Raw genomic sequence first — 26,367 nt, 5'->3', positions numbered from 1 at the left:
TCATTGGCTGTCGGGAGGGGGGAAGCCCGTGGCCTTCACATATAGAGGTGTTGAGTGTCCGCGTAGCGCCTCATCGTTTTTATCGTCTTCATCTTCAACGTCCTCGTCTTCATCCGGGTGAGTCGGCGTCATCGCGACATTGTCACGGCATCCACGGAGCCTCCATTGACCGCTTTCCGTTTGTCTTCCAGGTAGAGTCATGAGCCCCAAGAATGTAGTCTTCAAGAAGATCTGCAAGGACAAATCGGTTAGGTCACGCCAACCTGTTGGATCTCGGGCAATGAATAGATGAATGGATGACAAAAGAATGGATGGATGATGGATGGAGTGATGGTTGGATGGATGATAGTTGGGCAGAAGGTAAAAATTAATATTGGACAGGTGGACAATTAATGAATGAATGACTTCATGTATAGCAAGGCTTTTACTTATTAAAAATGACCATGTATAGTAGGGCTTTTTCCTTAAAAATTGGACCATGTATAGTAAGACTTTTGCCCCCTTCAAAATAGGCCTTAAATTTACAGCTTATTTGCTTAAAATAAAATGATCATGTATTGTAGGGCTTTTTTCTTTTAAAAAAAAGTACACCATGTATAGTAAAGCTTTATTTCTTTAAAAAAACTGAGCATGTAGAGTAAGCCACTTTTTTTGTAAAAAGAAAAGAAATAAATACAAGACCATGTATAGTAAGGCCTTTTTGCTTAAAATAAGACAATGTAAAGTAAGCCATTTAAAAAAAAAATACTCGCAAAATATGGCGTCTATCACCATTAGTGAATGTTGGTCCAAATGTTCTCGAACCCGCGAGTTCACAACTCAACTGTCTCGTGTCCAGGTGGGAGTGTACATGGGTAGGCGGGACTTTGTGGACCGCGTGGACTCGGTGGATCCAGTAGGTGAGGCCACGCAGACGGCGAGCGAGCCGCCACCCCAAGCGATGACGCTCGTGTCCCCCTTAATCCTCCCTAGATGGCGTCATCGTGATCGACCGCGATGCCCTCCAAGGGAGGAAAGGTGAGTCTTGGCAGGTCCTCGACGAGCGCTCGGATGGCCACGTGACCACGCTGTCCCTCCCCCTCTAGTGTTCGTGACCGTGTCGTGCACCTTCCGCTACGGCCGCGATGACATGGACGTGATGGGCATCGCCTTCCGCCGCGAACTCTATCTGTCCACCCGCCAGGTGTACCCTCCCCTGCAAGACCGGGAGCAGGGCGTCCACACCCGCATGCAGGCCAAGCTGCTGCGCAAGCTGGGTGACGACGCGCACCCCTTCTTTTTTGAGGTGCTCACCAAACACTGACCACAGCACTGTCCATGTATAATAAGAATATTTTTTTGAATTGGATTTGGATTGAATGTCAATGAGCTGACGAGTTTGAATATCCATATCGGATGAGTTTGACGCCCACTTGAGTTAAATGTCAACAAGGAAGTCGCAAGGGTTGGAGGGGTGCTGGAGCCTATCCCAGCCACTTATGGGCACCGGGCAGAAATCACAGGAAGGTCCAGACCTGGGATCGAACCTTCGATCTGAGAACTGTGAGGCCGATGCGCTAACACAAAAGTTGTAATTTATCCAGAAATGCATTCTTTTTCCCCGAGAAGTTCACATTTTGTGCGTTTGATGACTTTTTTCACATTTCCGTTTTTCTACGTCGCAGTTCCCTGACAACTTGCCCTGTTCGGTCGCCATGCAACCGGCGCCCCACGACGAAGGCAAGGTAACGCCCGCCTGACACTGTGTCTGTTAGCATCCCACAATCCTTTGCATCTGCCCCGCTCAGCAATGCGCGGTGGAGTTTGAGGTGAAAGCGTTCAGCGCCGAGGCTCAGGACGCCAAAGTCCACAAACGGTAAAAGGCCGAGCGTCTTGGGACCGGACCGCCTGGGGCCCCGTCGCCAAGCGTTGGTTTCACCCTCCAGGAGCTCAGTCAAGCTGATGATCCGGAAGGTGCAGTACGCCCCCGAGAGCCAGGAGGGAGCGGTGCCCCGGCCGGTGGAAATCTCTCGGGATTTCGCCATCTCGGACCAGCCGCTGCACGTGACGGCGCGGCTGGATAAAGAGGTGTGTGCTGTGCGTGGCGGGGTGCTGGAGGCGTGGCCACATTTGACCTCTCGCCCACGTTTGCAGATCTTTTATCACGGCGAGACCATGAGGCTGCACCTCGAGGTGGTCAACAACTCCAGCAAGAATGTCAAAAACGTGATCATCTCCGGTAGGCCGCCGTCCTCTTTTTTTACTTGACTCTTTGGCCGCCATTGACTGTGATAGATGTCAAATTGAACTGGAACGACTAGCACTTGAATGAACAGTCATTGAATGTCAATAAGTTACTACATTTTAATATATGAAGCGTTTGGCACCCTTGAATTGAGGGATCTTAAAATGAGGTTTCTTGTGGAAACGCAAAACGAGGTCGCGGGCCGCGGGTTTGACAGCAGCGTTGTCTTCCTCAGTGGATCAGGTGTCCACGGTGGTTCTGTACTCCAACGACAGCTACGTCAAGTGCGTCGCCATCGAAGAAGGGTGAGTGGCGTCCCGACTCGGACCCGCCAAATGCCAAAGACCCGACGCTTGCCGTCCCCCGTCAGGGACACGGTGCCCGCGGGGACCACGCTCCGCCGAGACGTACTCCTGCTTCCCCTGTTGGCCAACAATAGAGAGCGGCGGGGCATCGCCCTGGACGGGAAGCTCAAGCACGAGGACACCAACTTGGCCTCGTCCAGCGTGTGAGACGTCTTCGGCGGGGACGGACGAAGCCGTCCGACGCCGATGTTGACGATTGGTTTTGGTTGCAGCGTCAAGCCGGGCGTCCTGAAGGAGGTTCTCGGTATCTTGGTGTCCTACAGGGTGATGCTCAAACTCATCATTGCAGGGTTGGTAGCTCACACACAAAAATTACAGAAAAATGTGGGCAAAAAAAATCTGATTTCAATAGATTTAAAATGGAAAACCAGTAGATGTTCATTACGTTGGATCCGCAGTTCAAGTAGATTGGACATCCACTGCTGTCAATTATTTCATTTTTATCAAACAAGAAAGGATGCTTGTCTAAATTGGGGGCCTGTTTTTTTTCTCTCTTTTTTAACTTGCTGCCAACGCTTGCAGACTATTGAGTTCAAGGTGAGTAACACACTTAAAAAACACTTCATCTTTCCACTTTTTTTTCCAAATTTCAAGTCAGCTATCAGTCTGAAAAGAAATTTTGATTTTGTCGTCTCCCAATCTATTACCAATATTGACCTCTTTTTTTCACTGACAAACTCACAAAAAGAAACTGGCTTTTTTCACTGACAAACTCACAAAAAGAAACTGGCTTTTTTTGTGACTGATACTATTAAATGAAAACATTTTTTTTTTAAAAGACAGCCAAAATGTTAATTGTTAGCAAGTATAAAATAGACCAACACAAACAAGTTAAGAGTTGAATAGAGAAGAATATTGAGTTTTGCCCACTATTTGTTTTTAGTTTTACACCAAAACATGAAGTGAATATTGCTTAATCCGGTCCAAGCATATCTTTATGATAAAATATTGATCAGTTGTTTGTGTGGCAGTGAGGTCTCACTGGAGCTTCCCTTCAAACTGATGCACCCCAAACCCGACACAGGTCAGGTTCCGCCACATGTTCTTAAAAAAAAACAAAAAACCTACAAAACATCTCATACTCTTCTTCTTTTTCTTCTTGCCGACAGTCAAGGAAAGGTAAATAGTTTATTATCATCATCGATATTAGCTTGTTTGTTGCTTTGTCTAACGTGCTTTTGTGCGTCAAGCGAAATGGAGGAGGAGTTGGTCTTCCAGGAGTTTAAGCGATCGTACCTTCGAGGAATGATCGCCGACGACGATGAGGAGGAAGGAAATGTGTCGGGCGGCGATGACATGGCGCCCAAAGAAAAATAAGCTACGCTAGTTGATTAATAACACCCGATCTTAAAGGCGGGATGACTAGTATTCATTTTATTTCTGTGCCTTTGATGGTGATAGACATCCAATTTTTGGACGTTTAACGCCGTCAATGGCAGTCAACAAGTAGGCTTGTGAAAAATCCTAAAAGTGGTAGAAAAGTAGGGAAGTTGTTGATCTCTTTCCATAGTTTGGCCATTTGACAAAAAAATACAGGGAAGCTCATCTTCATTTTTGACCAGTTGTTGACTATCGCCGTCAATGGTAGCCAATGTGTTAGTTGTTAGCTTTAGCACATTAACTGTTGCAGTTCTTGGCTTGATATTTGATAAGATCAAGAGGCCAATAAAGCACTTAAACACCGCAGTGTTAGACTGACTTCTTTCCGTTCAGTGATGACATGATCTTTGGGATTTCTCTCGAAAACAGCCTGAGCTTGAAAGCTTATCCCAAACTAAACTGTCAGTTTTCTAACTTTTTATTATTTGTATGGTTAGTTTTCTTTAAAATCATAAATTGTGCACCATCACTTCCCTCTCGCTTGCATGCTGAGTAGTTAGCGCCTCACATTGGGGGGGACCTGGGTTCAAATCCATCTCGGTCCAAATATGTGGAGTTTGCATGTTCTCGCGAGGCCTGTCTGGGTTTTCTCAGGGTGCTCCTGTTTCCTCCCACATTCCAAAGACATGCATGGTAAGCTGATTGGACACTATATTGCCCCTAGGTATTAGTGTGAGCGTGAATGGTTGTTTTGGCTGGCCCGAAGTCAGCTGAGATAGGCTCCAGCGCCCCCCGCGAGCAGGGGTCGGCAATAAATAATTGGTAGAAAATTATTGCAGTATATTGCCATGAATTTATTTTCAATTGGGCATTCATGATGTAAATATATTTTTTGTTTATGCCAAAAAAATGATCAATTATTGATCGCCGACCCAGATTTATTTTTAATAATTTTCCTCAGCCATTTTCCGTAGTGTGCGAGAAATTTGCAAATGCATGTGCCCAAAAACATGCCTGCTCGCATTTTTCCATCTCAATATAAATTTCGCCCAATTATTGAAATGTATTTTGATTAATTCCTTAAAGTGGTGTACTGAGGAATTTTGCTCCCCTGAGCGACTTCTAGACGGTGTGCCCCCTCTATGTCAGAACTCAATGATCAAGGCAGCTAAATGTGATAAAAAATCCTTGAAACTTAGCGATTTTCTTTTGTTGATTTGCAAAATATTAAAAACTGGAATTAGACATATTGTAATATTTTCAATTCTTGATTTCTACAGCGAAAATGTAAATATAGTATTGAATTTCTGCGGCCTAAATTAAATGTATTTATCTTGCTGACACCAAATGTATATTTTCCAGGCCCTGCCCGCGACCCAAGTGAGGATAAAGCACTTCAGAAAATGATATGAGAGACATACTGTTTTTAAAACAGTATGTCTCTCATATCATTAACTCAGCTACGTCGACAATAGGCGTAACCACGCCCAGATTGTAGAATATTGTCGACGTAGCTGATTTAATTAAGCGCATGCGCAGTGACCGTTCCTTTTGGAAGGCTTTTTCCACGCTGCCTGTCGATGAGCACTCCATCGAGGTAAGGAGTAGAGCAATTCACGGGCCTAAATGCGTTTTAATCACGCTATCGGGAGATTTTTCAGCAATCAATTGAGCCCCAAACGCCAACAAATCTCTTAGTTTAATGCCAGGTTTAACACAACGTCGGCCATTTAAGTTTGTGTGCCGTATGTTACTAGTTAGCATTAGCGTTAGCGTCACGATTTGACTTAAAAAGTATGTTGTCCGTTTTTTTCTCCATTATTGAGTCGTGTGGCAAGACTTTAAATTTAATCAAACAACGCAGAGTCATCAACTGACAGTTTGCTGGGTAAATGCTCACTCTAGAATAACATCCAGAGGCATGATTTAATTCCGGTTGTGTTTTATGTAATGATAGTTTTCATTGCGGGTGGTAAACACCCGTTGTCGATTTGTAATTGTTCTGTTTTTACAAAAAAAATCACTTATACAAAACTGTTAAGCCAACTTTCTCCTAGCTGTTAACGTCAGTCTGTATATTTAATCGCCATATACAAAACTATTAAGCCAACTTTCTCCTAGCTCACTGGTGTCAAAGCGGCGGTCCGGGGGCCAAATCTGGCCCGCCGCGTCATTTTGTGCGGCCCGAGAAAGTAAATCATGAGTGCCGACTTTCTGTTAGGATCAAATTCAAATGAAGATTATACATGTATATTATATGTTGTCATTTCCCCTTTAAATCACTAATTGCAATTTTTTAACCCATTTTTTCCTTTTTGTGTTTTTAGTTCAAAAAGCATTTAGTAAAATCTAAAAATAAATATATTTTAAAAAATCTGTTTTCCACTCTAATATTGACCATTTCATTCTTTATTTTGATTATTAAATTTCTTGTAAGATTTCTCTATCCTGTAGTTTTTTGGCAACCCCCAAATACCTTGGTTAAATCAAGTTTTCCCTGTTTAGCATCAAGATAAAACTACTCCCCCCTAAAAAAAAACTACTAAGCCTATCTGTTGAATCTCCAGGCTCTGTATATGCTAACTTATGCTTCTTTTGGTGTGCTATTTTTTCCCTGTTTAGCACCAAGATGCAGCTCTTCTAGCATGCCTAGAGCACTCTTGAGGTTACAGAAGAGGAGACTGGGCCAGATCATGGTAAAAGTACCCCCCAAAAAAAAGTTGAATCTCCAGTCTCTATATATTCTAACTTTTGCTATTTTTTTTGCATGCAACAGCCTGAGAGATCTTCCTCGCAAGTTGCCCACTTGAATCATATGGTGTCTCTGTACTTCTGAAAATCCAAATTAAATAAAAGCCTAAATCATCATGGTGATGTTTCACTGTCCAATCATTTCCACAGCTCTTTGACTAAATCTTTAAGGTAAGAAGGATCTCAGTTAATGTTAGAGCAGGAATTCTAAGTGTTTATTCCCCCAGTTTTTTTTTCTAATTTTATTTTCTGTGTTTAGGCCCTGTTTTTTTCTTCAAATTTTATTCCCCCAGTTTTTGTTTTCCAAGTGTTTATAGCCTGTTTTTATTCCTCCAGTTTTTCTTTTCCAAGTGTTTATTGCCCATTTTTTTCTTCTAATTTTATCTTCTAAGTGTTTATTCCTCCAGCTTTTTTTTTAGTTTTATTTTCTAAGTGTATGTACCCCAAGTTAGTTTTTTTTATTCCCCCAGCTTTTCTAAGTGTATATACCCTGTTTATTTAATTTTATTTTCTGTTTATTCTCCCATCTTTTCTAAGTTTATTTACCCTTTTTTTTTTCCTAATTTTATTTTCTAAGTGTTTATTCCCCCAGCTTTTTTTCTATTTTTTTCTTCTAAGTGTTTATTCCCCCAGCTCAATTTTATTTTCTAATGTACTTTACAAAAAATAATTATAAGTGTAAAAGTTGTTTTGTGAACCTTTAACTAAAATGTCTTATGTCTACAGGTGGACAAACTGGAGAAAAGACTGGCTACACTAACATTTCAATGTAATGCCAATTAAGTATGTTTAACTGTAAATATTTTTTTTAACTTGGATTGTTACTTGCATTTTTTGTTAAAGACAAACACATGTATACATTTAAAAGCTTTTATTTTGACATAGAAAAACAGGCTCTCGAGATAGGTTCGCGCAGGCCCTCCAGCATTTTTAAAAATTCAGTTCTGCCTTCATCCATTTTCAAATGGACAAAGAAACTCTCCTTGGCACCAGGTGGAATTCTGGAAGAAAAAAGGGGGGTTAATACCCAAAAGTAAGTAAAACACCATTCACAAGGTCTTACCTTTTATTTTGAAAAAGTTTGGAGATAGGTTCTCGCGTAACCACCAGCACCCAAAAACGTGGGGGTGCGTCAGACTATCTGTACATAGGCAGGAAACCTGGTCCCCCTTGTGGAATTCTGGAAAACAAAAAAAAGGGGTCAATACACAAAGTTAAGTAAAACACCATTCACAAGGTCTTACCTTTTATTTTGAAAAAGTTTGGAGATAGGTTCTCGCGTAACCACCAGCACCCAAAAACGTGGGGGTGCATCAGACTATCTGTACATAGGCAGGAAACCTGGTCCCCCTTGTGGAATTCTGGAAAACAAAAAAAAGGGGTCAATACACAAAGTTAAGTAAAACACCATTCACAAGGTCTTACCTTTTATTTTGAAAAAGTTTGGAGATAGGTTCTCGCGTAACCACCAGCACCGAAAAACGTGGGGGTGCGTCAGACTATCTGTACATAGGCAGGAAACCTCATCCCCCTTGTGGAATTCTGGAAAACAAAAAAAAGGGGTCAATACACAAAGTTAAGTAAAACACCATTCACAAGGTCTTACCTTTTATTTTGAAAAAGTTTGGAGATAGGTTCTCGCGTAACCACCAGCACCGAAAAACGTGGGGGTGCGTCAGCCTATCTGTACATAGGCAGGAAACCTTGTCCCCCTTGTGGAATTCTGGAAAACAAAAAAAAAGGGTCAATACACAAAGTTAAGTAAAAAAACAATTCACAAGGTCTTACGTTTTATTTTGAAAAAGTTTGGAGATAGGTTCTGGCGTAACACCGAGAAATGAGGGGATGCGTCAGGCTATCAACATAGGCAGGATAGATTAAGTTACATAAAGAAATACAGACTAGGGCCTAATCAAGTCAAATTTAACTAAAAAATTCCTACATTTAGCTTTTTTTTCTATAAAACATCAAAAGGCAATATTAGACACTCCTGATGGTCTGGTTTTCTTTTAGTCTGCTGCAGAGAGACTAAAACATCTATTTTTCATGTTTTCCTCCACAAACAAATAATCAGGATGTTGATGTGGTGGGAAATATAAAAAAACACACTGGACAGGGGCCCACAAGGTACAAATTACATGAAAATAATAAATAAATCCTACTTCTGCCTTGAGTTTTTCAGTCAATTATTTCAAATGCATTCTTAAAAAAAAAATATCCAAAAAGCGTCTGTCTTTCTCTTATGCCGAGGAAAAAAATGTTTAAATGAGTCAAAAATGCACTATTGTTGAATAAATGTTCTTAGGTTTTGTCAAAAACATATTTAAAACTAAAAATGAAACAGTCCAAGCCCTGAGGTCTTTAAGAAAGTTAACGGGGTAAAAGTATAGAATCTATTTGAGTGCACAGTTAGTACTACATGGCAGAATTTTTATTTTATTTCAATTACCAATTTCATCATACGCAGTTATCTGGGTATGATGACAATTAGGCTTTTGTCGAGTCAATGATGATGACAAAGCCTACGTTTGATTATTATTTGTAAGTTCAGAAAGATGTGAAACTCACAAGCAGAAACTACTCCTACACTTGCCACTATAGTATTTTTTAAATTAAATTCAATAGGGATGACCCTACTTTACAGTTTTTCATTTATCGCAGCCATGTCTGGTCTACATTAACCGCGAAAATCGAGGGATTACTGTTTATTCCTTACACGTCCACTAATGGCATTTGTGTGGGTGACTTATCCACAGGTTTTTGCTATTTAAAAAAACACCAACCTAGTTAGTGTTTTCATTCAAAAGTTGAATGTATGATAAAACGAGACAATTGCGCAAAGCCTTGAATACTGAACGCTGACGTTTAAATATTACACGGATAGAGAAAATTGGAACTATTTAAAAATGACTCACTTTGTTATGGCGTCGACAAGATGCCCCTTTCTGGTCGTTTTGGCCACATTCTTGATGTTTCCCAGCAGTCTGTGCTCGTTGAGGGACTGAAACACACAATGGAATGATTACTTTTTAATCAAAGAGCGATCGGTAACGCAATGTAGCCAATTTGTTTGCAAACATTTTGCTGTCTGCACACACATGGGGCTACATCACGTCAACGAGTCATGCTCTTATCACTCTTAAGACGAGAACTGGGGCTTCGAAATCCCCAAACGACAACGTACCGAATGTGCTGCATCGTCCTGTGAGAAGTTTGTCAGGCTTTCTTCGGCAAATCGTCACTTTTGAGCTGCTCTGCAGTGCACGACCGTGCAGCATCCTGGCAGCCTCCTGGCCCATCAGCCATCTTGGGGTTTGACGTCGGCTATTTGAACTGTGACCTCGGCCACGCCTATTAAAAAGACACACACAAAAAATATAATTTGTTTTCATAATAACGTGCATTAGTCAGTGTGTGTGGGGGGGGGCGTAAATGCTTTTGGGTTGGACTTTAATACTTAAAAAAAAAATACATTGTTTTCATAATAACATGCATTAGTCAGTGGGTGGGGCGGGGGCGGGGCAGCAAATACGTGTTGATTGGGCATTCATACTTAAAAAAACCCACATTGTTTTCATCATAACGTGCATTAGTTAGTGGGGGGAGCTGTAAATATTTTTGGGTTGGGCTTTAATCCTTTAAAATACAGTATTGCACATTATGAACATTGTGATGACATGCACTTTAGTGTTTGTTTTTTACTTCTAGACATTTAAACAGTGGCGGGCCATCAGGGCCTTCTCTGCTGGCCTAAGAAATATCTGAATCATATATTATATTTTGTCCATCAATACTTATTAAATAATTGTCTGTTAGCTTCCTTTTATTGCTTTTCCCCCTGGTTGCACTGCTTCCAGATGTGTTTTCATATTGAAGCATTTAAATGACAACTGGGACTAAGAAATCCCAAATAACAACGTACCGAATGCGCTGCATCGTCCTGTAAGCGCTTTATCAGGTCTTTCTTCGGTAAATCGTCACTTCTGAGCTGTTCTGCGAACCACTGCCTTACTAGCTCCTGGCTCATCCACCATTTTACACAATGGCAGCCATTTGAACTCTGACTTCGGATGCGTATTAAAAATAGACACGGAAAAAATACTTTTTTCTTCTTCTTCATAATAACGTATATTGGACTAATACACGTTATTATGAAAACAATGTAGTATTTTTTTGTGCATTTCACATCTACGATTTCAGTATTGCTACGTCTGAATCAATCCAACCCTCAATAACTATTTTATGGCTATAAAACCTTTACTGCAGCTACAGATGGGACACATACATACACATACGTAACCTCATACAATTGAAATATTATTTAGGATACGTATATCTGCTTGTGCAGCTCGATACAGATACAGTTTGGTAGCTCTGTTTGTGAAAGCAGGTAGAGTTCCATACCTGTCAACCTCTGCCGATAACTGCCCTTATAAATGATTATGATTCCCCTTACAAACCCCCCAAAAACCTTACAAACACCGTACGAGTCGTACGACTCGTACGGTGTTTGTAAGGTTTTTGGGGGGTTTGTAAGGGGAATCATAATCATTTATAAGGGCAGTTATCGGCAGAGGTTGACAGGTATGGTCAGTTCTGACCCTGGCAACAAATAATGGCAAAAATGTGATCAGTTAAATGCTTAAATATGAAAACACACAACGGCGGCCCGGTGGAGCGAGTGGTTAGCGCGTCGGCCTCACAGCTTTGGGGTCCTGGGTTCAAATCCAGGTCACGACCACCTGTGTGGAGTTTGCATGTTCTCCCTGGGGCTGTGCGGGTTTCCTCCGGGTACTCCAGTTTCCTCCCACATTCTAAAAACATGCATGGTAGGCTGATTGGACACTCCAAATTGCCCCTAGGTATGGGTCTGAGTGTGCATGGTTGTGCATTGATCGGGAAAGGAGAGATTTGGGAAAATATCTGAACGTGAAGTGCAGTCAGGTCGGTAGGACTGTGGACTCTCAGTAAACATCGCTAGTAACTCATTGACACGCCACAAACACACAAAGACATCAAAACACATCAAAAGTGCATCGAAACGCCATCGAAAATCCAGCAAAACGCCACCGACGCCAGCAAGTAAGTGAATGGAGTTTGGACGTCGAGCAAAGTGAACCATTTTATTCAAGTCGGTTTAGATCAGGGGTGGAGACGCAAATTTATCGGAGGGCCGGTGGAAATATGATGCTGCTTATTCACTTTAGCTAACGGGCTAGCAAAAACAGGAGCGCAAGTTGTTAGCCCGAATTATGCAAAGGCTTTAGCCAAATACGTGTGGGCCTTATTTTGTTTTTTTTAAATTGAATTGGCATATATTTTTTTAGGCCTGGGTAATGTCTCCGTTTTAATGGTGATTAATCGCATTCTGTAAAAACCTAAATTTAACACTTTCAATTTAAAATAACTGTCATATTAATTGAGTATTCATCTAAATTAATTAAGTTAATGCGCAATAGTTTACTCTTTTCAATAATGGAGTTAAGTCGAACTTACTTCTTTCAAAACGATTATTTTTTTACTGTTTTATTATTTAACTTTTTCCAAATATGTAGACTATAGAGCCACGATGTTTATTGTTAATCATAAATTATTTTTTTATCTTCATTTTATTTTTAATTTTCTTATGTAGCCGTGTCATACAATTTTAAGCCTGCTTTCTCCCAGCGTGTTTTCAACGTTTTCTCACTTGGCCGGCATTAAGGTCACCCACCAGTCACCCGGTCGGCCATGTTTTTAGTCCGAGCGCTCCACCCGAGCGTCTGCGCCGGCCTGACGCTGACCCTGTGGGCGGCGTCCTCGCTCAGCCTATCAGGTGAGTGAATTGAATTGAAATATAATGAGATTTAATGCTTCACCACAAAGTGCACACATAACAACAACAACAAACAAACAAACAAATAATCATAATAAAAAATAAGTAGTCCGAATAATATAAAGTAATACTACATAAAGTAGTCTACAACATAAAAAAAGTAGGGAAGTACACAAATAATAACAACAAGAAACAAATAAGTCGTCCAAATAATATGAAGTAATACATAAAGTAGTCTACAACACAAAAAAATAGGGAAGTGCACAAATAACAACAAAAAAACAAATAAATAAGTAGTCCAAATAATATAAAGTAATACATAAAGTAGTCTACAACATAAAAAAGTAGGGAAGTGCACAAATAACAATAAATAAATAAACAGTCAACATGATATAAAATAATAGTCTACAACATTAAAAAGTAGGGAGGTGCACGAATAACAACAACAAACAAACATAAATAGTCAAGAAATAATAAAACTAAATAATAAACAAAAAAGGTGACCCGGCGGCATGAGTGGTTAGCGCGTCTGGAGACCTGGGTTCAAATCCAGGTTGGTCCACCTGTGTGGAGTTTACATGTTCTCCCCGGGGCATGTTTGGGTTTTCTCCAGGTACTCCGGATTCCTCCCACATACCAAAAACATGCATGGTAGGCTGGCCGCCGATTCAGGGTGTCCCCTGCCTCTAGCTGGGATAGGCTCCAGCACCCCCCTCTACCCTAGTGAGGACAAAGCGCTTCAGAAAATAAACAAATAATCCATAAATAAGTAATCATTTATCTTATAGTGCCTTTTTACCACTAACCAATTGAAGCAATAAGTTACGCGCCAAAAATATTAAATGAGAATACGATACGATAATGGCTGCCCTGGAGCTAACTTGGACAAAGTAGCCCCATTCGTTCGAACACTGGCTCAGGAGGCCTTGACCACGTTCTTCTCCTCAGTGTTTTCGGAAGCGCCGCGGGCGCACATGCTGTTGCGCTCGCGCCGCGCCAACTCCTTCCTGGAGGAGCTCAAGCCGGCGTCTCTGGAACGTGAGTGCGTGGAGGAGACGTGCAACTTTGAGGAGGCCAGGGAGATCTTCCAGGTTCGAGAGGCAACGGTAAGGCCATCTTGCCATCCTTCATTTGGAGGGCAAGCAACTATTTTCCCTCATTTACTTTTTTCCATACATATGTTTCATGAATACAATTTCAGAGTTCTAGTTCGAGGGCTTATACCAAGTTTGGACTTTCCTCTATAGTTTGCATGTTCTCGCTGGACATGCGTGGGTTTTCTCTGAGTACCTCATAATACGAGTGCTCAATTTTTAACATTTTGTCTGTTGTACTAACTTGACGCTTTACGGATAACCAAGAAAAAAAAATTGAGTTTTTGTCACATCAAATATGAAATTAGCATGACTCATGTGTGACACGCACACACAATGTGTGCACACGAATACACAAAAACAAGAGGCATCGAGGCTGACTGTGTCTTTCTTTTTCCAGCTGGAATTCTGGACAGTGTACCTAGGTGAGTCGCCCTGACACAAGCGGTCACGCAAAGCATTGTGGGAATGGAAACACGTGTGTGTGTGTGCCTTTCAGACGGGAACCAGTGCGTCAGCAACCAATGTGTCCACGGGGACTGCGTGGACATGCTGGAAGATTACGCGTGCAGCTGCCACCCTGGATACGAGGGCAAGTACTGCAAATACGGTGAGTTCCAGCCATGTCTGGTCTACAATGTCCGTGATATTCGAGGGATTACTGCAATGTTGTGTGTGAAGGGTAGCTGATTCGCCAATTATTGTTAGTGTCATCTTGAGGCCGATTGGTGGTCCTACAATGACATATGATTCCCATTTTGTAGCATGTCCAAATTTGGCGCCGACTGCTGGCCAAAATCTGCATTGCAGCAGGAACAGGACACGTAAAATGTCGATCGAATCGTTTTGCTGATGATACAATTGCCCAGCACTATTAACAACTACTATTCAATGTTTGGTTAATACGTTTTTGGAACAAATAGTAATGTGCAATTATGATGACCGTATTTTCACGCATTTGTAACTCAAACAAAAAAAGACTGAATCAATGGTATGGGTTAAATGCGCACAACACCTGCTATACTTTTTCACCAGTAGATGTCGGAAAAGTAACATTTACGATTTGTTGGTTATTTTCTGTTTTGCATTAAGAAAACAACCACGACTGGATGAATTAAATCTATATCTAATCTGATATTTACCCTAATAATGTGCATCTGATTTATGCAGTATCTCAGAAATACCACCATTTTTAAAATCCTCCTATTAAAACCATGAAAATGGAGGTGAAATTGTGAATCAGGGGGCGGCTTGTGTGCGAGAAATTGTAAAAGTCAACGATTTTAAGGGTGCCCTCTCACTTCAAACAAATTGGACGTCGAGCAGCGTCAATAGCAGCCAATGAGTCCCACTCTTTCTGACGGATTGCGCTCACCTCAGTTAAAACGGCCACCAACTGCAGCGAGGACAACGGCGGCTGCGACCACGAGTGCACGGAAAGCGCGGACGGCCTGAGGCGGACGTGCAGCTGCGTCGCCGGCTACAAACTGCAAAACGACGGCAGGAGTTGCCGGGCCAAAGGTCAGCACACACGAAAAAAAAATGTCCAAAAAACGGTGCCATCTAAACCACGGGCCTCACCTCACGTCATCATTGTGTGACCGCAGGTCGGTCGTCTTGCGGGCAGCTGCTGATCGGACGCTCGTCCTACACCAGGCAGCTCGAGGGCCTGACGCCGTGGGTGGTCAATGGGGAGGTCGGCAAGAAGGGTGAGAGTCCTTGGCAGGTGAGGAAAAAAAAACAAGTGGTTAAATTACACTTTTTTTTTTATACCATTTTTGGCCATTAAAAGGTTTGCACCCCATAAAGATCTGGCGTCCAAAGTGGAGGACATGAGAGTTGGGATTTATGGACCTGTACAGGGAGCCCAATCTTTGGAATAGGTGCACTTGATCATCGAAGTGCATTTTAATACTGGAATACTTTTTATGTGCCAAAAGGGAGTTTTGTTTGTTTGTTTTTATCCGGTACTGTTGCATCTATGCCTTTTTTTGGGCTCCTGTTGCCAATTAGGATATTGGTGTACCTATGTGGCTGGTACTGAACCAATAACAGGTCATATTGGGAAAAAATATAGATTGTTATTTTTTTATTTTTATGAGTAAAATTCTCAGTAATGACGCGGCATTGTGGCGCAGGTCCTGCTGCGGAACGCCAAAGGCCGTTTCCACTGCGGTGGCGTGCTGATCGACCAGAATTGGGTCCTGACCGCCGCCCACTGCTTGGACAACAACCTGCGGTTCCGCGTTTTCCTGGGTGAGTTGATTCAAAAGCGAGACGAATGCTCGCCACTCGTCGTTTAAAAGCTCCAAACCGAATCGCTGAGCTGAAGTACCATTGTCAATTCAGACACCAGGGTTGCTGAAAAAAGTGGCCGTCGCATCGATTTAAGTAGAATAACAAAGGGGAAAAAAATCTAGATTCAAATAGCGAATTCATTTCCTACGTGTAAAATTATTCCTGGACATGGACAGCATTTCATAGCTCCTTTAAGTAACTGGCTCCATCGTGTGCTGAAGCTAAGAAGTGCAACTGAACTCAAGCTTCTTGTGTGGTCCACATTCCTCATTTTCCAATTTTCCAAATTTGCCGTGGGCCAATTGAGTTTGGAGACGTGGCTCGCCGAGCCGACCGTCCGCCAGGGACTGAGATTTGTTCAAACGGTCCTCAGGCGATTACGAGCGTTTCCGGGACGAGGGCACGGAGGTGATGCTGAAAACGGTGAAGGCCTTCCCCCACCCCAACTACGACAGCACCACGGTGGACAACGACATCGCGCTCCTGCGCCTGGAGGCCCCGGTGCCGCTCTCCGACTACATCCTACCGGCGTGCCTGCCCAGCCGCGCGCTGGCCGAGCGCGTCCTCCACCGCAACGGGACAGACACGGTGGTGACGGGCTGGGGCAAGGAGAAGGCGGACAGCCGGCGCTTCAGCTCGGCGCTCAATGTCATCCACGTGCCCCTGGTGGAGCGTCAAGTGTGCGCCGCCCACATGTCGCACAACATCTCCGACAACATGCTGTGCGGCGGGATCCTGGGCAGCAGCATGGACGCCTGCGAGGGCGACAGCGGCGGACCCATGGTCACGCGGTACGCCGGCACCTGGTTCCTGCTGGGCCTGGTCTCCTGGGGCGAGGGATGCGGGCGCGGAGACAAGCTGGGCGTCTACACCAAGGTGTCCAACTACAACGAGTGGATCGACAGCGTGCGCCGGGACTGGGAGCAGAGCGCGCACCCGCCGCAACCCTAAAGGGTGCTTCAATAAACTACTCCACGTGCCGCTTCACATCTTTTTATTCACGCTTTCGGCGCCGCCAACCACGCTAGTCCACTAGCGTCTCGTCCTGCCAATTTATGTCACCTTTCTTTTGCACCCGCTTTCTTTTTTATTTGAGATGGAGAGAGAAATGTGTATGTGTGTATATATATATATATATACACACACACATTTATATACATATATACATATATATACACATATATACATATATATATATATATATATATATATACATATATACATACATATATATACACACATATATACATATATACATACATATATATATACATATATACACACTTATATACACACATATACATATATATACATATATATATATACACATATATACATATAAATACACATATATACATATATACACCTATATATACATATATACATATGCACATATACATATGCACATATACATATGCACATATACATAGATACATACATCCATATATATATATATATATATATATATATATATATACATACACACACACACAAATATATATAGTAAATATATGAAATGGCAGGAAATTCATCTTTAAAACTAACTTTTTTAAAAGTCCTTGCATTCAAAAAGTTTGAAATATGACCAGTGGTTCCTTAAAAAAACATTGAATGATATATACACTAAACAAACCATTTTAAATAAGGAAAATTAAAATGTAAATCGTTTTATAATGAACACATTCTTTAAAATTAAATAAATTGAAAATGTGTGCAATCAGTATAATTTTAAATAGGTTTAAAAAACTATGTTATACGTCAATAATGATGAAACATAAGTATTTGTTAAATAAAATTAATCAAAATTCCTTAAATTTAAATCTAAAAGTTTTTTTTCATTTAATCGTATTTTTGCCAATAAAATAATGATCATTTACTCCCTACGTTTAATGTCCAAATCAGCTTGAATAATTTTAATTTTCCAAAAATTTTCTCCTCCACCACAATCGGACGTTAAAAAGAACGACAACTACAATAACAACCTTCAAAATGCTCATCGACTCACTCAATTTTGCAGAGCAGAGGGGGCGCCGTCAGATGTTGTGCTCTGGTGGGGCGATGCTGAACTCTTCCTCAGATAGTCTTCGTATCGCTGCAGCTGAACCAGGAAGCCCGGATTGGGGGCAGTTACAGGGCGGGCGCCCTTCACTTTCTGGGTACCAAAAAAAAATATCATCAGGCCAATAATCATACCCAATTTCCAATGGACAAAACTCAAATGACTATTTTCTTTAGCCGGTGTAAGAGCGACTTCAAAACAAAATGGCCAAATCCCTGATCACTGAGTCCGCACTATTATGACAAATAAAGCTAACAAATTTCATGTCAATAGTGAAAACACCAACCAGAGGTTCAATTTTTTTCTGCCCAAAACTTTTGACAAAATGAAATTGAGCAGGTTCAGAACAAAAATGCTAGCTTTTGTCCTATTTGGTGCAGGACTGCTCACCTGAAGCGCGTCTTCCAACGCCAAGCCACGATGCTTCACGAGGTAGGCGGCGCAGACTGCGGCCGAACGGCTCCGTCCGTTCTTGCAGTAGACCAGGCAGCGGCCGCCGTTTTGGGCCTCCCCGTGGATGGCGTCGACGCAGGCGTCCAAATGCGGGTAAAGGTCCTCGTCGGGTCGGTCGCTAACGGCCACGCGCAGGCCGGCCACGTGCGACTCTGGGAAGGGCTGGCGCCGCGTCACGTTGACGCACAGAGTGACCGCCTCCCGTCGGAGCAGCTCGCCGTTGCGGGCCGATCGCGCATCGCTGATCAAGAGTTGACTGGTCACCTCGCACAGACGCAGCATGGTCTTCCTCGTCCTTTCGCAGGTGGGAATCCAACACCGCGGAGTGGCCTTGGATTTTTGCAAACAACAAAAAGCGGTTACTCGTTTTATCTTGCGTAACTCATCGTTTATGGCCGTCAATGGCAGATAATGAGTTCCCAATCCTGGGTCACCCATCAATGGGTCGTCGGTCAATCTCGGGGTACAAAAACGTGACAGGTGAATGCAGACGGACCAACGGGCTGGTTTTCAGTCAATAACAATGAATTGGTCGCCAGTTGTATGACAAATGACAGACCGGTTGCCAGTTAATCCCAGGTCACTTATAGGTCGCGAATATTGAGGCATGGAAAAACAACTATCTGGTCTAAAGATATCAGTAAGCAAATAAATGAATCAGTCAATGACGATGGATTGGTCAGCAGTTGTCACAGAGCGAAACGGAAAAATGACAGACTGGTCGCCAGTCAGTGACAGGTCAGAGGTCAGGCCATAGGTAAACAATGGATTGGCCACCACTAATCAATGCTAGAACATTCGTTGTAAATACCGAATCAAAACAATAACTAAAACGGATTGAGTATCGACTCATTAAAATGGCAAGATAAATCCCATTTTAAGCATTGTTCTCAATCCAAGTCAAGTATAGTTAAGCAGGGGTATGCAAACATTTTGGACTCACCTGCAGTAAAGCATTTCCCCAAAACGTGTTAAAATGAATATCAATAGAAATACAAATTTAAAAAAACTGTATAACCATCACGTGACTGAACTTTAGCCAGAAAGTTGTCATCACAATTGATAGGCAAAATGACTAAAAAAGGACGTTGGAAAGAACGCAACAGAGCAAAAGACAACTCACGTGCTTACCTTTCTATTTTGGGAGGTCTTTCTGGGTCTTCCTGTCGCCCAAGTGACGTCACCGCCGACTCGGGTTCCAATTGGTGGAAAAGCTGCAGCTCTCCGAGTTCCAATTGGTGGAAAAGCTGCCGCTCTCAGGGTCCTAAAATCCGCCTGATTTAGGAGGGAAAACTGGATATTTTCAGGATTAGTATAGTCTCTACAATGAGTAATAATGAAGTAACGAGTGAAAGAAATGTGATTTTTATTGGAAAATCCCCACACGTGCAAACAGCAAAAGGATGAAATGAGTTTTTGTTGTCGTCGGCTAAAAGGAAATTCAATTTCAAGTGACTTTTCTAGAATGTTTTAGAGAGTTTGCAACGTCGCAAAACAACGTTTCCTTCCGAGCCTCATTAAATATTTACAGGAATTCAACTGAGGCCAATTAACGTTGTTGTCCGAGCCAGCCCAAAAGGAAAAAAAAAGAAAAGAAATCAAGAGAAGAACATCGTCTTTCTCAGTCATGGATTTGGATCGGACGTTTGCTGCTGTCAATGGCAGCCGTTGAGCTAATTTGCCATTTTTTAATGTTTGCGTGTGACGACATAACCTAGGGAAAAAATCAATAACTCAGTTTTTCATTTTCCTCATCACTTCGACGGAGTATTGAGGCCACACAAAGAAAGAATAGTCTTTAAAGTCGGGATATTACAAGAATAAAGTCGTACGTAATATAATGACTCAGAATATTTCCACTTCTTCCTACTTAGAATTGGTGTTCTTTCACCCAACATTACATAAAGTAACGCAGTATTAGGAATTTAATTCCATATTTCGCCGTACACGTAAATTCTCGTAATATTGCGAAATTAGTCATAGTAATATGACATTATGATATAAGCCACTTCTTTTTTTTCTTTGTGTGTCCTGAATACCCTGCCGTAGATCTCATCCTGTCATTTTTTTTTTTGCTTGACTTTGCCACACCCAACATGGCGAGACATTTCCAGAAATTCTGACTTCTCTTTTCTGGAAATTGCCTTTAAATGTGCAAAAATGAACATTTCTCTCGCATGGCCGAGACCTCAGCAACATTAAAGCCTTAACGGTTGCGCCTTTTTGTTGCCAGATTCAAAAAGCATCTGCTTTTTTTTTAACCTCTAAAGCTTCGATTACTAATTTGCTTGCAATTTAGCGTGCTGACTTCCCACATCTCACGTGGGACTTGACGCCTGAGACGCGTTTCACTACGTTGCACGTGTCCATTACGTGTCAGATTTAGTAACGTAGAGCTCGCCTTGTGTTAAAACCCAAGCGCAACTATGTCACAAAAAAATGCATAAAGCGTGCACGCCACTTGAATTCCTCGAACGGCCTTCACTGAGCAAAGCGACGTTGACGGCGGATGACATCCAAGCCGTTTGGACCGGAAGCGGCGAATGAACGAACGGGCCGCTTCCGGTCCTAACGGCAGCAGATGAGTTAATTTTGGAAAAATGTTAAAGAATTCAGAACGGTAGCGAGTTTGTTGATGTGTTTTCTTAATTTGAGTGTTGGACGCGGTACTTTGCCAAAATTTCTATGCGGTTAATATGGTAAAAGTTCACTTTGAGAGCGACTCCGTCGATCACCATCTATGGCGGCCGAAAAGTTCTCAAGTGGCACGCGCGCCCCGATCCCACGACCCCGAATGGCGTTTGATTCCATCTGCGGGTGGCGGCGAAGGTGGAGATCATGAGTGGTCCATGGGCTCGGCCCGCTCTCCGTCCTGGCTCTCCATCTGGTCCTCGTCCTCCGTCTTGGGGGCGGGTTGGCGCCGCAGTTGGCGCTCCACCGAAGCCTGGATGGACGAGACCATTTCCTGCAGCTCGCGGCGCTGCTGCTCCACTAGGGCGGGGTCGGGCCCCCCGCCGTCCTTCACCGTCACGAAGCCCGGCGCCACGCGCACCGGCCGGCGTCCGCCGTCTTCTGGGACTTCGGGCGAGCACACGCCGAGGTCCGCTCCGGCGCTGTGCTGGCGGGTGATCGGCCGGGCTTCGCCGCCGCCGCCGCCGCCACCCAGCGAGTGGCCTTTTCCCTGAAAAGCCCGGATGGCGTGCGGCCGCTCTTTTTTGCGTACGCCGGCGCCGCCTTCCCCCGAGGCCTCCGAGCGTAGTTGGGCCAGCGCCTCCTTGACGCGGTCCTCCACATCGGCGCGCACCTCGAAGTGGCCGGCGGTGTCGGCGCACAGCTCCACGCGGGCCTCCGCCGCGTTGTAAACGAAGGTCCGACCCGTCAGGTGGGGCAGCGTGCAGTGCTTCCCGTTCATCAGGCCTAAACACACAAACAGTTGTTTATACAGACAGTCCTCAAATGACCCCGCCTTCCTTTTGATATATTCTGGTCCCAAAGAACAAAGCTGGGTCTTTTAGGTTCAGACAAAAAAATATAGCAATTGGCACAGAAAGCAAGCTTAACATCATCAAAAGCGCAGAAAAAAAACTTGTCGCCAAGTGCACTTTTGTGGTCATACAGACCTTACGTCGCCAAAAGTCCAAGTCAAACAAGTTAAGAGATGAAAACAAAACTTTAATCATTCTCTATACTCAAAATGTCAATTGTTTCATTTTTTTCCAAAACATTTTATCAATTATATTTCATATTTAGATTTTCTGAGTATTTCTGTTGTTATTATTTTTAATACTATTTCTGTTGACATTGTTACTCTATATTTCAATTTATAGAGCAAAAATGATAGATCCTACAATTGGTCATAATTCTAAATGAATATAATTACCGATTTAATTGAATTCTGCCATCAACATATTTTATCGTGCCATTACGTACCCATGTCTTTCTTGACGATGTTGTAGAAGACGCCGCCACGCTGGAACAGGTGCGGCAGCTTCTTGGCGTACGTCCACACGTCCTCGCCTGGATAGGCATTCAAAATGTCATTAAACAGATTTATCTCATTTACTGGAAGGGCGGCGATAATTGGGAACGAGTCACTTCGCTGCCTGCCAACCCTCCCACTTCAAATGGAATGAAGGTCTATGAGTGGTAAACTCATTTCAATTCACGCTCTGACCAACATGGCCGCAGGGGGTCCATGTTGCGACGGGCGACAAAGTCAATATGAGCTTATTTTTCAAGCGATTCCCACTAAAAACGGATTTCCTTACCCATCAACGTCGCCAGCAGACACAGCGAGGACATCTCCAGGTCCACGCCTTCCCCGAGCTCTCGCTCCACCTCGGCGGGAACGTGCGGCTCGGGGATCTTGGCCACGGTCGCCGGGGCGGCCGTACCGCAGTCCTCGGGGTCTCTTAGGATCTCCAGGTTGACCCGGTCGCCGTGCCGCAGCGCCACCGGCTCGTCCTCGTGACCGGCGGCGGGCGGCGGCAGCTCCCTGGGGGGGAATCCGTAGCGGATGCACTGGCGGTCGGGGGCCACCCCCAAGTGCTCGGAGATGCTACGACGGAGGTCCGAGAAGGAGGCGCGGGGCCCCAGGGTGAGGGTGGCCGTCCTGCCGTCGGCGGCGCTCACGCGGATCTTCTTCTCTCCGCCGGAGGGGGCCGGAGGCGCGGGCGTCGAAGACTTGGCGGGGGTGGGCGGCGCCGAGGACGGAGCCGAGGTCTCCGGCGAGCGCTCCTCCGACTCGGGCTCGGTGCGGCGGCGCTGCGAGAGCGAGGCCCGCTCGCCGATGCTTCGCCGGAGGCTGCGCTCGGCCCGGCTGGCGGTCAGCTCCTCCTTGTGGAGCGTCTTGGCCTTGGGCCCCGTCAGGATGATTTTACCGGGCGGGTCCGGCGGGCGGCGGGCGCGGGCCCCCTCGTCCGCCTGCTCCGAACTGTTCCTCTTGGCGGTCTGGCGCAGGACGGTGTCCACCACCTTCTGCACCAGGAGCTCGCTGCCGAACTCGCCGGGAAAGTGCTTGGTGACCAGCTTGGTGGCCACGTCGTACACGTTGCTGTTGAGCGCCGGATCGTCCTCGTACTGGAACCAGTGCACCGTCTCGCGGACGGCGCGTCCGCCCCACTCCAGCGTGATGGGGAAGGCCTCCGGCAGGTTGTCGTACTCCTTGCCGTCCCAGAAGTGCTTGAAGCCGCAGCCGCACTTGCCGCCCAGCGAGCGCGTGGCGGTGCGGTCGCCGTCCAGGTAGAGCACGCGGCCGTCGGGCCCCAGGCGGCGCACCGAGGTGCCGCGGCACCAGTTGCAGGCGTCGGGCGAGCTGAGCTCGTAGTCGGGCAGCAGTGCGTCGGCCCTCGGGTCGTAGGAGCAGACCACGCGGTTGAGCGGGAAGCTGTAGTTCTTGTCGGGGCGGAGCTGGCCGTGCGTGGACTTGGCCAGCTCGTAGAGCTTGCCGCCGGGCACCAGCCAGTCGGGCGGCACGTGGAGCTCCGAGAGAGCGCCGCAGAGCAGGCAGCGACGCAGTCGGTTTTCCGCCGCCGACCTCTTGGCCGCCTCGGTCACCTCCTCGGGCTGGACGCCCACCACGCCGGTGCGGCGGTAGACCCACTGGTGCATGTCGGCCACCAGCGCCGGGTGGACGCCGTGCTTCTCCACGAAGACCTCCTCCATGGCGCCCACCAGCCGCGCGATGTAGCCGTCCTGCAGGCTGCGGTCGCCGCCGATGACGCAGCCGCCGTCCGCTTCCAGCTTGACGTACTTGGCGATGAGCTGCTGCGGGACCCCCCAGGCCTTGGGGAGCAGGTGGGCGGGCAGCCTGGGCAGCACGGCGTTCTTGACGCCCACCAACGGGATGTAGTGGTTGCGTCCCGAGCTGCTCCAGGCGATGCAGATGGGCTTGTTGAGCTGGCCGTCTCTGGCCCGGCAGCGCTCCTCGTCCACCAGGCCCGGCAGGAAGGTGGCCGAGTAGTCGCCGGAGCTCCTCATGCCGCTCAGCGAATCCAGCAGCACGATGGGGCGGTGCAGGACGTTGGCCAGCCCGAAGATGTGGATGTTGCGCAGTCCCAGCGGGACGCCCTCGGGCGGCACGAAGAGCGGGTCGCACTCGTTGATGATGTCCTCCCACTCGGCGGCGTCCACAAAGTCCTGGAAGAGCGCCTTGTAGCGCTCCAGGTTCTGCTGAAAGTTGTGCTTGAGGTTCTCCCGCAAGGCGTGCCAGAAGAGCTCGCGGCCCACCAGCGCTCGCGACACGGCGTGGACCAGGCAGTGGCCGTCGCCGTCCACGTGCACGGGAATCAGACACTCCCGGTCGCCGTTGGCCCGCTTGATCTCCTCCAGGGTGTCGTGGAGGTAGAGCAGGCTCCCCGAGCGGTCCTTGCCGTAGCCCGCGGTGGAGACGTGCTCCGGCTCGATGAGGAAAGCGCGGTCGCCCAGCAGCGAGCAGTCGAACATCTCGCCCTGGTTCATGTCCCTCAGCAGCTGGGCTTTGCCGCTCTGCTTGTCCATGCCGTAGCGGGTCAAAACCGGGGAGAGCAGCTTGCAGTGATAGTTGGACAGTCCCATCACCTTGACCAGCTCGGTGCCTTTCTTCGGGGCGCCCGTGACCCCCAGAAGGGCGTTACGCAGCAGGTTGTGGAGCACGGCATCCGGCTCGGTCACCTCCTGGACGTTGAGCAGGTTCCTCTGCTCGTGCCGCTGGCCGCACTCGGTGCACTCGATGCTAACGGAGCCGTGAGCCGGAAAAAACAGGCTCGCCCGACACTTGGGGTCCGGGCAGGTGGCCGAAAGAATGCGCTTGTCCTTCTTCTTGGAGCTCTGCATCAGCGACATATCGTGACGAGGTGGCGCTCGCTCGGAACCGTTTGGGGGGGCTTCACAAAGACGCCGGGCTCATGGCCGGCGGTAGAGGAAGGAAGGCTGCTAGCAAAACGAAAACAACACGGAAGCGGCTGTTTTGCTCGAGCCTGACCAAACAAGTGGCGTCACGACGGGCGGACGGGCGGGGCATAGCGGGACTCGTAGTCGGACGTCGGCGTGGCGTCGTCCAAACAAGACGCTTCCGCGGACAAATACTCCCTTTGCGCTCCCAGGAGAAAACTACAACGACCCCGGGGGTTGAGACCCTCGAGGGAATAGCTAATCGACCCGGGCACTTTGGGGGCGGACGACTTTCGCAGGATTCTGCCTACATTGGCCACAATGCAACGCGCCGTGACCGCCTTTCGTTACATCAGGAAGTGAAAAGTCGCGCTGGTGTTCGTTTGGAGATTTTATTTTTATTTATTTTTTTAGCTGCGGCGAAGCACGGTCCTCCACTTGCCGGAAAAAGCCCAGCAATCCAGTCGAGTGACTACCTGAACCCACGCGCCGCCGCATTATCTTGTCTTTTTGCCTGACGCGAACAGGAAACGAGCTAAGCTAACTTAGCTTGAGCGCGATGTTTTCCTTTGAACCTCCTTTCACTTGGCAACAGGACTGTGACGTCACCAAACGCGACTTTGTTACGTTTGGAAAAAAATTAAAGAACCAGGGCAGTTATCATTTTATTTTCGATTTATTTTCATTATGAATGTGTGTAGTCGGCGTAACTAGTATTTTTTGGGGGGACAGCTACTCAGCAGGAATGTCGGAGTGCGCTTTACCTATTCGTCCTCAAGAGGTCACCGTATTGGGAAAGCGGAACATTATTGCCATGGCAACCTGGATCTAATTGATATTTCTTGTAAGCATCAGAAAAAAACAAAAATGCCCTTTACCTTTTTATTATCCATGCTGCACTTACTAGACGCATAGGTGAATTGCCTAAAAACATCATAAATGAAAGCTATTGTATAAAATGTGGTTCCAAGTGTTTTTGCAATGTCTTTTGTCCCGATTCCTTCTAAGAATGAAATTTTAATGTTAGATTTCATAAAGAGGGGATCAGTTATTTCCACCATCCACCACAAAATATTTTTTCAAACCTCTTTATCTATGCAACCACATCGATTAGCGGT

At 45.6% G+C, this 26,367-nt stretch overlaps 5 protein-coding genes and 1 long non-coding RNA gene across 10 annotated transcripts; 3 read left to right on the top strand and 3 right to left on the bottom strand.

The window, feature by feature from the left end:
- saga (S-antigen; retina and pineal gland (arrestin) a) lies at positions 1-4,275 on the top strand. 2 transcript variants are annotated; one of them, XM_077615976.1, is made up of 16 exons: positions 1-117; positions 192-247; positions 839-899; positions 973-1,017; positions 1,086-1,285; positions 1,665-1,724; positions 1,788-1,855; positions 1,926-2,067; positions 2,134-2,218; positions 2,460-2,529; positions 2,595-2,732; positions 2,802-2,879; positions 3,112-3,126; positions 3,561-3,613; positions 3,699-3,708; positions 3,780-4,275. In XM_077615976.1, the coding sequence occupies exons 2-16, from the start codon at positions 200-202 to the stop codon at positions 3,904-3,906; spliced, it is 1,200 nt and encodes a 399-aa protein (XP_077472102.1). In that variant the 5' UTR covers positions 1-117; positions 192-199; the 3' UTR covers positions 3,907-4,275. The 2 variants fall into 2 exon arrangements, with proteins under 2 accessions (XP_077472102.1, XP_077472103.1); XM_077615977.1 differs by having other exon boundaries at positions 3,546-3,613.
- Positions 4,276-5,412: 1,137 nt separating this feature from the next.
- LOC144085942 (uncharacterized) lies at positions 5,413-7,465 on the top strand. Its single transcript, XR_013304301.1, has 4 exons — positions 5,413-5,506; positions 6,532-6,605; positions 6,686-6,831; positions 7,387-7,465. It is a non-coding gene; the product is annotated as an uncharacterized LOC144085942 (long non-coding RNA).
- A 51-nt stretch (positions 7,466-7,516) lies between these two features.
- On the bottom strand, positions 7,517-10,611 carry LOC144085941 (uncharacterized). 3 transcript variants are annotated; one of them, XR_013304299.1, is made up of 8 exons: positions 10,583-10,597; positions 9,845-10,011; positions 9,576-9,661; positions 8,267-8,383; positions 8,086-8,202; positions 7,905-8,021; positions 7,724-7,840; positions 7,517-7,661 (listed from the first exon to the last, which is right to left on the bottom strand). XR_013304299.1 is itself a non-coding variant. In XM_077615639.1 (5 exons), exons 1-4 carry the CDS (start codon positions 10,594-10,596, stop codon positions 7,793-7,795), a joined length of 315 nt encoding a protein of 104 aa, XP_077471765.1. In that variant the 5' UTR covers positions 10,597-10,611; the 3' UTR covers positions 7,517-7,661; positions 7,724-7,792. The 3 variants fall into 3 exon arrangements, 1 of the variants encoding a protein (XP_077471765.1); XR_013304300.1 differs by lacking the exons at positions 7,724-7,840; positions 7,905-8,021; XM_077615639.1 differs by lacking the exons at positions 7,905-8,021; positions 8,086-8,202; positions 8,267-8,383 and having other exon boundaries at positions 10,583-10,611.
- A 976-nt stretch (positions 10,612-11,587) lies between these two features.
- Positions 11,588-16,854, top strand: proca (protein C (inactivator of coagulation factors Va and VIIIa), a). Its single transcript, XM_077615796.1, has 9 exons — positions 11,588-11,742; positions 12,365-12,475; positions 13,424-13,581; positions 13,970-13,994; positions 14,069-14,179; positions 14,950-15,090; positions 15,177-15,295; positions 15,708-15,825; positions 16,241-16,854. The coding sequence occupies exons 2-9, from the start codon at positions 12,391-12,393 to the stop codon at positions 16,816-16,818; spliced, it is 1,335 nt and encodes a 444-aa protein (XP_077471922.1). The 5' UTR covers positions 11,588-11,742; positions 12,365-12,390; the 3' UTR covers positions 16,819-16,854.
- Positions 16,855-17,415: 561 nt separating this feature from the next.
- Positions 17,416-20,903, bottom strand: dusp28 (dual specificity phosphatase 28). Of its 2 annotated transcripts, none has more exons than XM_077616276.1 (3): positions 19,511-20,903; positions 18,317-18,709; positions 17,416-18,019 (listed from the first exon to the last, which is right to left on the bottom strand). In XM_077616276.1, the coding sequence occupies exons 2-3, from the start codon at positions 18,659-18,661 to the stop codon at positions 17,873-17,875; spliced, it is 492 nt and encodes a 163-aa protein (XP_077472402.1). In that variant the 5' UTR covers positions 18,662-18,709; positions 19,511-20,903; the 3' UTR covers positions 17,416-17,872. The 2 variants fall into 2 exon arrangements, with proteins under 2 accessions (XP_077472402.1, XP_077472401.1); XM_077616275.1 differs by lacking the exon at positions 19,511-20,903 and adding an exon at positions 19,323-19,492 and having other exon boundaries at positions 17,417-18,019.
- A 62-nt stretch (positions 20,904-20,965) lies between these two features.
- Positions 20,966-25,823, bottom strand: vcpip1 (valosin containing protein (p97)/p47 complex interacting protein 1). Its single transcript, XM_077616293.1, has 3 exons — positions 22,648-25,823; positions 22,310-22,396; positions 20,966-21,796 (listed from the first exon to the last, which is right to left on the bottom strand). Exons 1-3 carry the CDS (start codon positions 25,199-25,201, stop codon positions 21,216-21,218), a joined length of 3,222 nt encoding a protein of 1,073 aa, XP_077472419.1. The 5' UTR covers positions 25,202-25,823; the 3' UTR covers positions 20,966-21,215.
- Positions 25,824-26,367: the final 544 nt, after the last annotated feature.

The sequence above is a fragment of the Stigmatopora argus genome, chromosome 12 (assembly GCF_051989625.1).
Source record: "Stigmatopora argus isolate UIUO_Sarg chromosome 12, RoL_Sarg_1.0, whole genome shotgun sequence".
Classification (NCBI taxonomy): Eukaryota; Metazoa; Chordata; class Actinopteri; order Syngnathiformes; family Syngnathidae; genus Stigmatopora; species Stigmatopora argus.
Note: the sequence above shows the minus strand (reverse complement) of the source record. Positions and strands in the feature narration are given on the sequence as shown.